This window comes from Salmo salar, chromosome 02 (genome assembly GCF_965601325.2).
Source record: "Salmo salar chromosome 02, fSalSal1, whole genome shotgun sequence".
In the NCBI taxonomy this organism is placed as follows: Eukaryota; Metazoa; Chordata; class Actinopteri; order Salmoniformes; family Salmonidae; genus Salmo; species Salmo salar.
The window spans coordinates 1,084,824-1,097,458 of NC_138292.1; the positions used below are offsets into that span (position 1 = coordinate 1,084,824).

Below are 12,635 nucleotides of genomic sequence, written 5' to 3' on the forward strand. Positions count from 1 at the left end.
TTGTGGTATTAGTCCATGGTGTTGTGGTATTAGTCCATGGTGTTGTGGTATTAGTCCATGGTGTTGTGGTATTAGTCCATGGTGTTGATCCCTTAGTAGTGTTGTGGTATTAGTCCATGGTGTTGTGGTATTAGTCCATGGTGTTGTGGTATTAGTCCATAGTGTTGATCCCTTAGTAGTGTTGTGGTATTAGTCCATAGTGTTGTGGTATTAGTCCATGGTGTTGTGGTATTAGTCCATGGTGTTGTGGTATTAGTCCATGGTGTTGTGGTATTAGTCCATGGTGTTGTGGTATTAGTCCATGGTGTTGTGGTATTAGTCCATGGTGTTGTGGTATTAGTCCATGGTGTTGTGGTTTTAGTCCATGGTGTTGTGGTATTAGTCCATGGTGTTGATCCCTTAGTAGTGTTGTGGTATTAGTCCATGGTGTTGTGGTATTAGTCCATGGTGTTGTGGTATTAGTCCATAGTGTTGTGGTATTAGTCCATGGTGTTGTGGTATTAGTCCATGGTCTTGTGGTATTAGTCCATAGTGTTGTGGTATTAGTCCATGGTGTTTTGGTATTAGTCCATGGTGTTGTGGTATTAGTCCATGGTGTTGTGGTATTAGTCCATGGTGTTGATCCCTTAGTAGTGTTGTGGTATTAGTCCATGGTGTTGTGGTATTAGTCCATGGTGTTGTGGTATTAGTCCATGGTGTTGTGGTATTAGTCCATAGTGTTGTGGTATTAGTCCATGGTGTTGTGGTATTAGTCCATGGTGTTGTGGTATTAGTCCATGGTGTTGTGGTATTAGTCCATGGTGTTGTGGTATTAGTCCATTGTGTTGTGGTATTAGTCCATGGTGTTGTGGTATTAGTCCATGGTGTTGTGGTATTAGTCCATGGTGTTGTGGTATTAGTCCATGGTGTTGTGGTATTAGTCCATGGTGTTGTGGTATTAGTCCATGCTGTTGTGGTATTAGTCCATAGTGTTGATCCCTTAGTAGTGTTGTGGTATTAGTCCATGGTGTTGTGGTATTAGTCCATGGTGTTGTGGTATTAGTCCATAGTGTTGTGGTATTAGTCCATGGTGTTGTGGTATTAGTCCATGGTGTTGTGGTATTAGTCCATGGTGTTGTGGTATTAGTCCATGGTGTTGTGGTATTAGTCCATGGTGTTGTGGTATTAGTCCATGGTGTTGTGGTATTAGTCCATGGTGTTGTGGTATTAGTCCATGGTGTTGTGGTATTAGTCCATGGTGTTGTGGTATTAGTCCATGGTGTTGATCCCTTAGTAGTGTTGTGGTATTAGTCCATGGTGTTGTGGTATTAGTCCATAGTGTTGTGGTATTAGTCCATGGTGTTGTGGTATTAGTCCATGGTGTTGTGGTATTAGTCCATGGTGTTGTGGTATTAGTCCATGCTGTTGTGGTATTAGTCCATAGTGTTGATCCCTTAGTAGTGTTGTGGTATTAGTCCATGGTGTTGTGGTATTAGTCCATGGTGTTGTGGTATTAGTCCATAGTGTTGTGGTATTAGTCCATGGTGTTGTGGTATTAGTCCATGGTGTTGTGGTATTAGTCCATGGTGTTGTGGTATTAGTCCATGGTGTTGTGGTATTAGTCCATGGTGTTGTGGTATTAGTCCATGGTGTTGTGGTATTAGTCCATGGTGTTGTGGTATTAGTCCATGGTGTTGTGGTATTAGTCCATGGTGTTGTGGTATTAGTCCATGGTGTTGTGGTATTAGTCCATGGTGTTGTGGTATTAGTCCATGGTGTTGATCCCTTAGTAGTGTTGTGGTATTAGTCCATGGTGTTGTGGTATTAGTCCATAGTGTTGTGGTATTAGTCCATGGTGTTGTGGTATTAGTCCAATGTGTTGTGGTATTAGTCCATGGTGTTGTGGTATTAGTCCATGGTGTTGTGGTATTAGTCCATGGTGTTGTGGTATTAGTCCATAGTGTTGATCCCTTAGTAGTGTTGTGGTATTAGTTCATGGTGTTGTGGTATTAGTCCATGATGTTGTGGTATTAGTCCATGGTGTTGTGGTATTAGTCCATAGTGTTGTGGTATTAGTCCATGGTGTTGTGGTATTAGTCCATAGTGTTGTGGTATTAGTCAATGGTGTTGTGGTATTAGTCCATGGTGTTGTGGTATTAGTCCATGGTGTTGTGGTATTAGTCCATGGTGTTGTGGTATTAGTCCATGGTGTTGTGGTATTAGTCCATGGTGTTGTGGTATTAGTCCATAGTGTTGTGGTATTAGTCCATGGTGTTGGTCCCTTAGTAGTGTTGTGGTATTAGTCCATGGTGTTGTGGTATTAGTCCATGGTGTTGTGGTATTAGTCCATAGTGTTGTGGTATTAGTCCATGGTGTTGTGGTATTAGTCCATGGTCTTGTGGTATTAGTCCATAGTGTTGTGGTATTAGTCCATGGTGTTTTGGTATTAGTCCATGGTGTTGTGGTATTAGTCCATGGTGTTGTGGTATTAGTCCATGGTGTTGATCCCTTAGTAGTGTTGTGGTATTAGTCCATGGTGTTGTGGTATTAGTCCATGGTGTTGTGGTATTAGTCCATGGTGTTGTGGTATTAGTCCATAGTGTTGTGGTATTAGTCCATGGTGTTGTGGTATTAGTCCATGGTGTTGTGGTATTAGTCCATGGTGTTGTGGTATTAGTCCATGGTGTTGTGGTATTAGTCCATGGTGTTGTGGTATTAGTCCATGGTGTTGTGGTATTAGTCCATGCTGTTGTGGTATTAGTCCATGCTGTTGTGGTATTAGTCCATAGTGTTGATCCCTTAGTAGTGTTGTGGTATTAGTCCATGGTGTTGTGGTATTAGTCCATGGTGTTGTGGTATTAGTCCATAGTGTTGTGGTATTAGTCCATAGTGTTGTGGTATTAGTCCATGGTGTTGTGGTATTAGTCCATGGTGTTGTGGTATTAGTCCATGGTGTTGTGGTATTAGTCCATGGTGTTGTGGTATTAGTCCATGGTGTTGTGGTATTAGTCCATGGTGTTGTGGTATTAGTCCATGGTGTTGATCCCTTAGTAGTGTTGTGGTATTAGTCCATGGTGTTGTGGTATTAGTCCATAGTGTTGTGGTATTAGTCCATGGTGTTGTGGTATTAGTCCATGGTGTTGTGGTATTAGTCCATGGTGTTGTGGTATTAGTCCGTGGTGTTGTGGTATTAGTCCGTGGTGTTGTGGTATTAGTCCATGGTGTTGTGGTATTAGTCCATGGTGTTGTGGTATTAGTCAATGGTGTTGTGGTATTAGGCCAGCATCCCGGAATCGCCTCTTCACTGTTGACATTGAGGCTGGTGTTTTGCGGCTACTATTTAATGAAGCTGCTAGTTGATGACTTTTGAGGCGTCGGTTTCACAAACTAGACACTCTAATGTACTTGTCCTCTTGTTCAGTTGTGCGCCGGTGCCTCCCACTCCTCTTTCTATTCTGGTTAGAGACCGTTTGCGCTGTTCTGTGAAGGGATTAGTACACAGCGTTGTACGAGATCTTCAGTTTCTTGGCAATTTCTCAAAACAAGAATAGACTGACGAGTTTCAGAAGAAAGGTCTTTGTTTCTGGACATTTTGAGCCTGTAATCGAACCCACAAATGCTGATGCTCCAGATAGTCAACTGGTCTAAAGAAGGCCAGTTTTATTGCTTCTTTAATTAGCACAACAGTTTTCAGTTGTGCTAACTTAATTGCAAGGTTTTCTAATGATCAATTAGCCTTTTAAAATGATAAACTTGGATTAGCTAACACAATGTGCCATTGGAACACAGGAGTGATGGTTGCTGATAATGGGCCTCTGTACGCCTATGTAGATATTCCATAAAAAAATCATCAATTTCCAGCTACAATAGTTATTTACAACATTAACAATGTCTACACTGTATTTCTGATCAATTTGATGCTATTTTTTTTGTGCTTTTCTTTCAAAAACAAGGACATTTTTAAGTGACCCCAAGTGTGTGTGTGTGTGTGTGTGTGTGTGTGTCACACGTGGAGATCCTCCGTTCACCTACTCTGCGTCTCTCAAAGACACGGCGGTTGAAAGACATGGCGGTTGGAACCAAAAATCTCAAATTTGGACTCATCAGACCAAAGGACATATTTCCACTGGTCTAATGTCCATTGCTTGTGTTTGTTGGCCGAGGGCAAGTCTTCTTATTATTGGTGTCCTTTAGTAGAGGTTTCTCTGCAGCAATTCAACCATGAAGGCCTGATTCATGCAGTCTCCTCTGAACAGTTGATGTTGAGATGTCTGTTACTTGAACTCTGTGAAGCATTTATTTGGGCTGCAATTTCTGAGGCTGGTAACTAATGAACTTATCCTCTGCAGCAGAGAACTCTGGGTCTTCCTTTCCCGTGGCGGTCCCCATGAGAGCCAGTTTCATCATAGTGCTTGATGGTTTATGCGACTGCACTTGAAGAAACTTTCTTGAAATGTTCCGTATTGACTGACCTTCATGTCGTTAAAGTAATGGAGCGTCGTTTCTCTTTGCTTATTTGAGCTGTTCTTGCCATAATATGGACTTTTACCAAACAGCTATCTTCTGTATACCACCCCTTCCTAGTCACAGCACAACTGATTGTCTCAAACTCATTAAGACGGAAAGAAATTACACAAATTAACTTTTAACAAGGCACACATCTTAATTGAAATGCATTCCAAGTGACTATCTCATGAAGCTGGTTGAGAGAATGCCAAGAGTGAGCAAAGCTGACATCAAGGCAATCTTCTTATTACCCATTTCTTTCAACCAATCATCAGTCACTTGTGTCAGTGCAGTAGATGTTGAGTACCCTTCTTTATAAGCATGCCGAAAGACTGTTGTTAATTTGTTTACAGAGAAATAGCATTGTATTTGGTCAAACACATCCCCCCCCCCCCCCAACAGTTTTCTAAGAGCTGGCAGCAAGCTGATTGGTCTGCTGTTAGAACCATTTTAAAGGGCTGCTTTACCTCTCTTGGGTAGCGGAATGACTTTGTCGTCAGGCCCGGACGGAAGACAGACTTCCCTCTAGATTCAGATGAAAGATATGACAGATAGGAGTGGCTGTAGAGTCACTTACCATCTTCACTAGCTTTCCTTCTAAGTTGTCAATGCCAGGAGGTTGTTCCACATCTCCCAGACTAAATTTACAAAATTATAACTTGCAATGCTTTCCTTTTCATTATTAGTTTTTTAATGCATGAGCACAATTGCTCACTGGCATTTCCCTCAGTTTTCCCACTTTGCCAATGAAATGATCATAAACATAATTGGCAACATCAAATGGTTTTGTGATGAATTAGCCATCTGGTTCAATGAAAGATGGAGTGGAATTAGTCTTTCAACCCATAATTTAATTTAAAGTACTTTTTATATCGTTGATCTTGGCTTCATAATAGTTTCTTCTTCTTTTGATGCGTGGAGTCGTATAATTTCTCAATTTGCAGTAAATCAGCCAGTCAGATGTGCAGCCAGACTTATCAGACACTCCTTTTGCCCCCATCTCTTTCAACCATACCGTTTTTTCATTTCCTCGTCAATCCATGGAGCCTTAACAGGTCTAACAGTCAGTTTCTTAACAGGTTCATGTTTAGCAATAATTGGGGAAACAGCTATTTTAATATATTCATCAAGAATAGCATCTGGATGCTCCTTTATTAATCACATCAACACATATGTTTAACAACATCCGCATAAGAGTCACAGTTAAATCGTTTGTATGATCTCTTATATACTATTTAAGGCCCAGCTGTTGGAACTTTGTCTTTCCTGGATATAGCCTCTATATTGTGATCACTGCATCCAATGGGAACAGATACAGCTTTAGAACAAAGTTATACAGTATTAGTAGAAATGTGATAGATACATGTGGATGATCTTGTTCCTGTAGTGTTTTGTAAACACCCTGGTAGGTTGATTAATAACCTGAACCAGATTACAGGCACTGGTTACAGTAAGAAGCTTCCTCTTGAGCGGACAGCTTGATGAAAACCAGGTGATATTCAGGTCCCCCAGAAAGTAGACCTCTCTGTTTACATCACATACACTATCAAGCATTTCACACATATTATTTAGATACTGACTGTTAGCCCCTGGTGGCCTATAGCAACACCCCAAAGGAAAAGGCTTTAGATGTGCCAAGTGAACCTGCAACCACAACACTTCAATAACACTTGACATAAGATCTTCTCTAAGCATTACAGGGATATGGCTCTGAATATATATACAGCAACACCTCCGCCATAAGCATTCCTGTCTCTTCTATAGATGTTATATCCTTGTATTGCTGTATCATCAAAGGAATTATCGAAGTGATTCTCAGAAAAGGCTAATATATGAATGTTATCTGATGTTGGCAAGTTATTGATTTCCTGAACCTTATTTCTAAGGCTACATATAGTAATATGGATTATTATCAGCCCTTTCCTGGGTAGCTTCTCACAGACAGACATAATATGGATAAGAACGAACAACGCAAGAGAAACAAATATACATTCAGCTGTGTGTGTGTGTGTGTGTGTGTGTGTGTGTGTGTGTGTGTGTGTGTGTGTGTGTGTGTGTGTGTGTGTGTGTGTGTGTGTGTGTGTGTGTGTGTGTGTGTGTGTGTGTGTGTGTGTGTGCGTTGTGCTGCGGGGTTGAAGCTACGAACCCCTAGGTTTGGCTCTCTCATCCCTTCCAGGCTTCTGGGAAGGAGGGTAGGTTGGACAATGAGCCTGTCATAGTGGATATAAGCAATGTCCCCGTCCGCTCTGGCAGCTTTTCATGGCTGGGAGAAGTTATTTCCTCTTCTGTCGCACAGCTTCAGGATTTACACACTGGGTATTTACACACTGGGTCAGGGAAAGGTTGAAAATGTCAGTGAAGTCACTTGCCAGCTGATTAACGTATGCTCTGAGTACCCGCCCTGGTAATCCGTCTGGTCCTGCTGCCTTGGCTGTTTTAGAGAGAGAGGAAACAGCAGACCTACGGACGACTGAGTGAACCTGTCCCCCTCGGACTACAGACGTCACTTTCTGTTCGTAGTATCTGTAGTGTGTAGACTAATGTGTAGTTCATCTCCCCTCAGTAACCACCTGGAGAATGTAGTCTAATGTGTAGTTCATCTCCCCTCAGTAACCACCTGGAGAATGTAGTCTAATGTGTAGTTCATCTCCCCTCAGTAACCACCTGGAGAATGTAGTCTAATGTGTAGTTCATCTCCCCTCAGTAACCACCTGGAGAATGTAATCTAATGTGGAGTTCATCTCCCCTCAGTAACCACCTGGAGAATGTAGTCTAATGTGTAGTTCATCTCCCCTCAGTAACCACCTGGAGAATGTAGTCTAATGTGTAGTTCATCTCCCCTCAGTAACCACCTGGAGAATGTAATCTAATGTGGTGTTCATCTCCCCTCAGTAACCACCTGGAGAATGTAATCTAATGTGTAGTTCATCTCCCCTCAGTAACCACCTGGAGAATGTAGTCTGATGTGTAGTTCATCTCCCCTCAGTAACCACCTGGAGAATGTAGTCTAATGTGGTGTTCATCTCCCCTCAGTAACCACCTGGAGAATGTAGTATAATGTGGTGTTCATCTCCCCTCAGTAACCACCTGGAGAATGTAATCTAATGTGTAGTTCATCTCCCCTCAGTAACCACCTGGAGAATGTAGTCTAATGTGTAGTTCATCTCCCCTCAGTAACCACCTTGAGAATGTAATCTAATGTGTAGTTCATCTCTCCTCATTAACCACCTGGAGAATGTAGTCTAATGTGTAGTTCATCTCCCCTCAGTAACCACCTGGAGAATGTAATCTAATGTGTAGTTCATCTCCCCTCAGTAACCACCTGGAGAATGTAGTCTAATGTGGTGTTCATCTCCCCTCAGTAACCACCTGGAGAAGTCTCTGCAGCTCCTGATGGACAGAGTGGATGATATGAGTCAGGACATTGTCAAGTACAACACCTACAGCCGTAACCTCAGCAAGCAACAGCAGCAGAAACACCAGGTAACACACACACACACACACACACACACACACACACACACACACACACACACAGAGAGAGAGACACACAGACACATTCTGTTATCATGATGGGAAAATGTAATCAACACACTGTAGTTGATAATGAGATAATCTACTTCCTGGACAGTGATTGTGTTAGAGGGGCGTTATAGAATTAGGTTCAGACCCCGTCCACAGGGAGTCCTCTCCTCCAGAGAGGAACGGGGGGAGGGGATGGTGAATGAAAGAGAGAGACCACTGGGTTTTCATCTAAACTAGTGCACTATTTAAGAGCTCGGGTACTATTTGGGACTCGTCCTGACTGTCCTGCAGGGAAGCTGCTAAACAGATCCACTATACCAGGGAGACAGAGGTATTATATAATATAACTGTTGATTGATCCAGGGAGACAGAGGTATTATATAATATAACTGTTGATTGATCCAGGGAGACAGAGGTATTATATAATATAACTGTTGATTGATCCAGGGAGACAGAGGTATTATATAATATAACTGTTGATTGATCCAGGGAGACAGAGGTATTATATAATATAACTGTTGATTGATCCAGGGAGACAGAGGTACTATATAATATAACTGTTGATTGATCCAGGGAGACAGAGGTATTATATAATATAACTGTTGATTGATCCAGGGAGACAGAGGTACTATATAATATAACTGTTGATTGATCCAGGGAGACAGAGGTATTATATAATATAACTGTTGATTGATCCACTATACCAGGGATGCCGTCGTGCCTCAGATCAAGTTGGTACAATGTTACACTGTAATGTGAGTGTCCCAGTAGAGGGGTGGCTGCAGTATGGAATGGAGCACTAAATACCAGTTTGTATTACTCGTATAAAACCTAGAAGTAATTTCTCGTATGAAACCTGGAAGCCATTTCTCGTGTGAAACCTGGAAGCCGTTTCTCGTGTGAAACCTGGAAGCCGTTTCTCGTGTGAAACCTGGAAGCCGTTTCTCGTGTGAAACCTGGAAGCCGTTTCTCGTGTGAAACCTGGAAGCCGTTTCTCGTGTGAAACCTGGAAGCCGTTTCTCGTGTGAAACCTGGAAGCCGTTTCTCGTGTGAAACCTGGAAGCCGTTTCTCGTGTGAAACCTGGAAGCCGTTTCTCGTGTGAAACCTAGTTATACATGAATATTGTGGTGATAGTTTCTGGCAGGCTTGACAGGCTTTGTATGTGTATGCAGGTAGCGGTAGTGTCCTAGCATCTACACCCCACCACCAACCTGTCCTCTGCTCTGCCTCCCCAAATGAAAAAGACTTTTAGGTGCTGACGCGCATCACTGATTTCCACTGTCGTATACCAACACACATCACTCCATCCCTGTCTGTCATGTCTGTCGTATACCAACACACATCACTCCATCCCTGTCTGTCATGTCTGTCGTATACCAACACACATCACTCCATCCCTGTCTGTCATGTCTGTCGTATACCAACACACATCACTCCATCCCTGTCTGTCATGTCTGTCGTATACCAACACACATCACTCCATCCCTGTCTGTCATGTCTGTCGTATACCAACACACATCACTCCATCCCTGTCTGTCATGTCTGTCGTATACCAACACACATCACTCCATCCCTGTCTGTCATGTCTGTCGTATACCAACACACATCACTCCATCCCTGTCTGTCATGTCTGTCGTATACCAACACACATCACTCCATCCCTGTCTGTCATGTCTGTCGTATACCAACACACATCACTCCATCCCTGTCTGTCATGTCTGTCGTATACCAACACACATCACTCCATCCCTGTCTGTCATGTCTGTCGTATACCAACACACATCACTCCATCCCTGTCTGTCATGTCTGTCGTATACCAACACACATCACTCCATCCCTGTCTGTCATGTCTGTCGTATACCAACACACATCACTCCATCCCTGTCTGTCATGTCTGTCGTATACCAACACACATCACTCCATCCCTGTCTGTCATGTCTGTCGTATACCAACACACATCACTCCATCCCTGTCTGTCATGTCTGTCGTATACCAACACACATCACTCCATCCCTGTCTGTCATGTCTGTCGTATACCAACACACATCACTCCATCCCTGTCTGTCATGTCTGTCGGATTTTATATCTGTTCTCTCTCCCCTCCCTCCTCTCTCTCCCCTCCCTCCTCTCTCTCGCTCTCTCCTCTCTCTCGCTCCCCTCCCCCCCTCGCTCTCTCTTTCCCTCTCCCCTCCCCCCACTGCTCTCTCGCTCACCCCTCCCTCCTTCTCTCGCTCTCCTTCTCTCCCTCGCTCTCCCTCTCTCCCCCTCCCTCTCTTGCTTTCTCTCGCTCTCCTTCTCTCTCTCCCTCTCTCTCCCTCCCTCTCTCCCCCTCCCTCTCTCCCCCTCCCTCTCCCCCCTCTCTCTCCCCCTCTCTCTCCCCCTCCCTCTCTCACCCTCCCTCTCCCTCGCTCTCCCTCTCTCGCCCTCGCTCTCCTTCTCTCTCTCCCTCGCTCTCCCTCTCCCCCCTCTCTCTCCCCCTCTCTCTCTCCCCCTCTCTCTCTGCAGTATACCCAGCGGCGTCAGCAGGAGAATGCTCAGAGACAGACCAGAGGAGAGACTCCTCTACCAGAGGAAGATGTTTCCAAGATGTTTAAACCACCACAGCCTCCTCCTCGCATGGACACCCTCCTCATCGCAGGTACCCTCCTCCTCCTCCTAGCAGCTACCTATCTGTTCTGTTCTCTCCTCCTCGCATGGACACCCTCCTCATCGCAGGTACCCTCCTCCTCCTCCTAGCAGCTACCTATCTGTTCTGTTCTCTCCTCCTCGCATGGACACCCTCCTCATCGCAGGTACCCTCCTCCTCCTCCTAGCAGCTACCTATCTGTTCTGTTCTCTCCTCCTCGCATGGACACCCTCCTCATCGCAGGTACCCTCCTCCTCCTCCTAGCAGCTACCTATCTGTTCTGTTCTCTCCTCCTCGCATGGACACCCTCCTCATCGCAGGTACCCTCCTCCTCCTCCTCCTAGCAGCTACCTATCTGTTCTGTTCTCTCCTCCTCGCATGGACACCCTCCTCATCGCAGGTACCCTCCTCCTCCTCCTAGCAGCTACCTATCTGTTCTGTTCTCTCCTCCTCGCATGGACACCCTCCTCATCGCAGGTACCCTCCTCCTCCTCCTCCTAGCAGCTACCTATCTGTTCTGTTCTCTCCTCCTCGCATGGACACCCTCCTCATCGCAGGTACCCTCCTCCTCCTCCTAGCAGCTACCTATCTGTTCTGTTCTCTCCTCCTCGCATGGACACCCTCCTCATCGCAGGTACCCTCCTCCTCCTCCTCCTAGCAGCTACCTATCTGTTCTGTTCTCTCCTCCTCGCATGGACACCCTCCTCATCGCAGGTACCCTCCTCCTCCTCCTCCTAGCAGCTACCTATCTGTTCTGTTCTCTCCTCCTCGCATGGACACCCTCCTCATCGCAGGTACCCTCCTCCTCCTCCTAGCAGCTACCTATCTGTTCTGTTCTCTCCTCCTCGCATGGACACCCTCCTCATCGCAGGTACCCTCCTCCTCCTCCTAGCAGCTACCTATCTGTTCTGTTCTCTCCTCATCGCAGGTACCCCCCCACCCTCCCTCCTCCTCTGTTCTGTTCCCTCATCTCTCCATGGTAACTACCTATCTCCTCTGTTCTGTTCCCTCATCTCTCCATGGTGTTAGTTACATTCATCTACAGCGTTATAGACTTCATCTGACATCCCTGGCTGCCTGCTGTCTCTCTGATGGTTGGCTTCATCCCAAAATAGCACCCTATTTCCTATATAGTGCACTACATGTGACCAGGGTCCATAGGGACACACCCGTAGAACTCTGGTTAGAACTAGTGCACCACATTAGGGGATAGGATGACATTTTGGGCACGGTTGTTGTCTCCCTTCTGACAACATGCGACTGACTGATTGACCTCCAACGCTGCTAATATGATTCCTGCTGTTATTCATACTGCTGTGTTGTCTGTGTGTTTCTGCCAAACAGGGCAAATTAACAATTACTGCCAGAATGTGAAGGAGTTCACCTCCCAGAACCTTGGCAAACTCTTCATGGCCGAGGCCCTTCAGGGACACAACAGCTAAAGGAGAAGACAGGAGGAGGAGGAGAGAACCCCCCCCCCCCTTCCACCCAATCAGAATGTGTTCTAAATGGTATCCTATGCCCTTTTTATATAGTGCACTACTGGTCAAAACTAGTACACTATATAAGGGGAATAGGGTGTGATTTGGGATGCCACCCTATGACTGGAGGATTGATGTGATGCTGTTAGATTTGTTAAGAAATTAAAATTATAACGGTGTGACCACCATTTTGTTTTATTAGTTATTAAGAAAACAACATGTTCCAGGTTCTCCAAAGAAGAGTTTTATTTGAATATTATTGTAACTTGAATAAAATCTTTGCATCTCCCCACATTGTTTTGCGCCTCTCTGTGCTCTTTCTATGTCTATTCATGTACAGTGGGGGGGGGGGGAAGAGTATTTCATCCCCTGCTGATTTTGTACGTTTGCCCACTGACAAAGAAATGATCAGTCTATAATTTTAATGGTAGGTTTATTTGAACAGTGAGACAGAATAACAACAACAAAAAAATCCAGAAAAAAACGCATGTCAAAAATGTTATAAAATGATTAGCAT

General features: G+C 44.6%; 1 protein-coding gene across 1 annotated transcript in view; it reads left to right on the forward strand.

The window, feature by feature from the left end:
- The window catches only part of LOC106597250 (eukaryotic translation initiation factor 3 subunit H-like), an 89,873-nt gene extending 77,466 nt beyond the window's left edge, over positions 1-12,407 (forward strand). The window contains exons 6-8 of the mRNA XM_082958957.1: positions 7,848-7,968; positions 10,517-10,649; positions 11,982-12,407. Of these exons, the coding sequence (XP_082815083.1) occupies positions 7,848-7,968; positions 10,517-10,649; positions 11,982-12,079 (352 nt within the window). The 3' untranslated portion in view covers positions 12,080-12,407. The remainder of the gene's footprint in view (positions 1-7,847; positions 7,969-10,516; positions 10,650-11,981) is intronic.
- Positions 12,408-12,635: the final 228 nt, after the last annotated feature.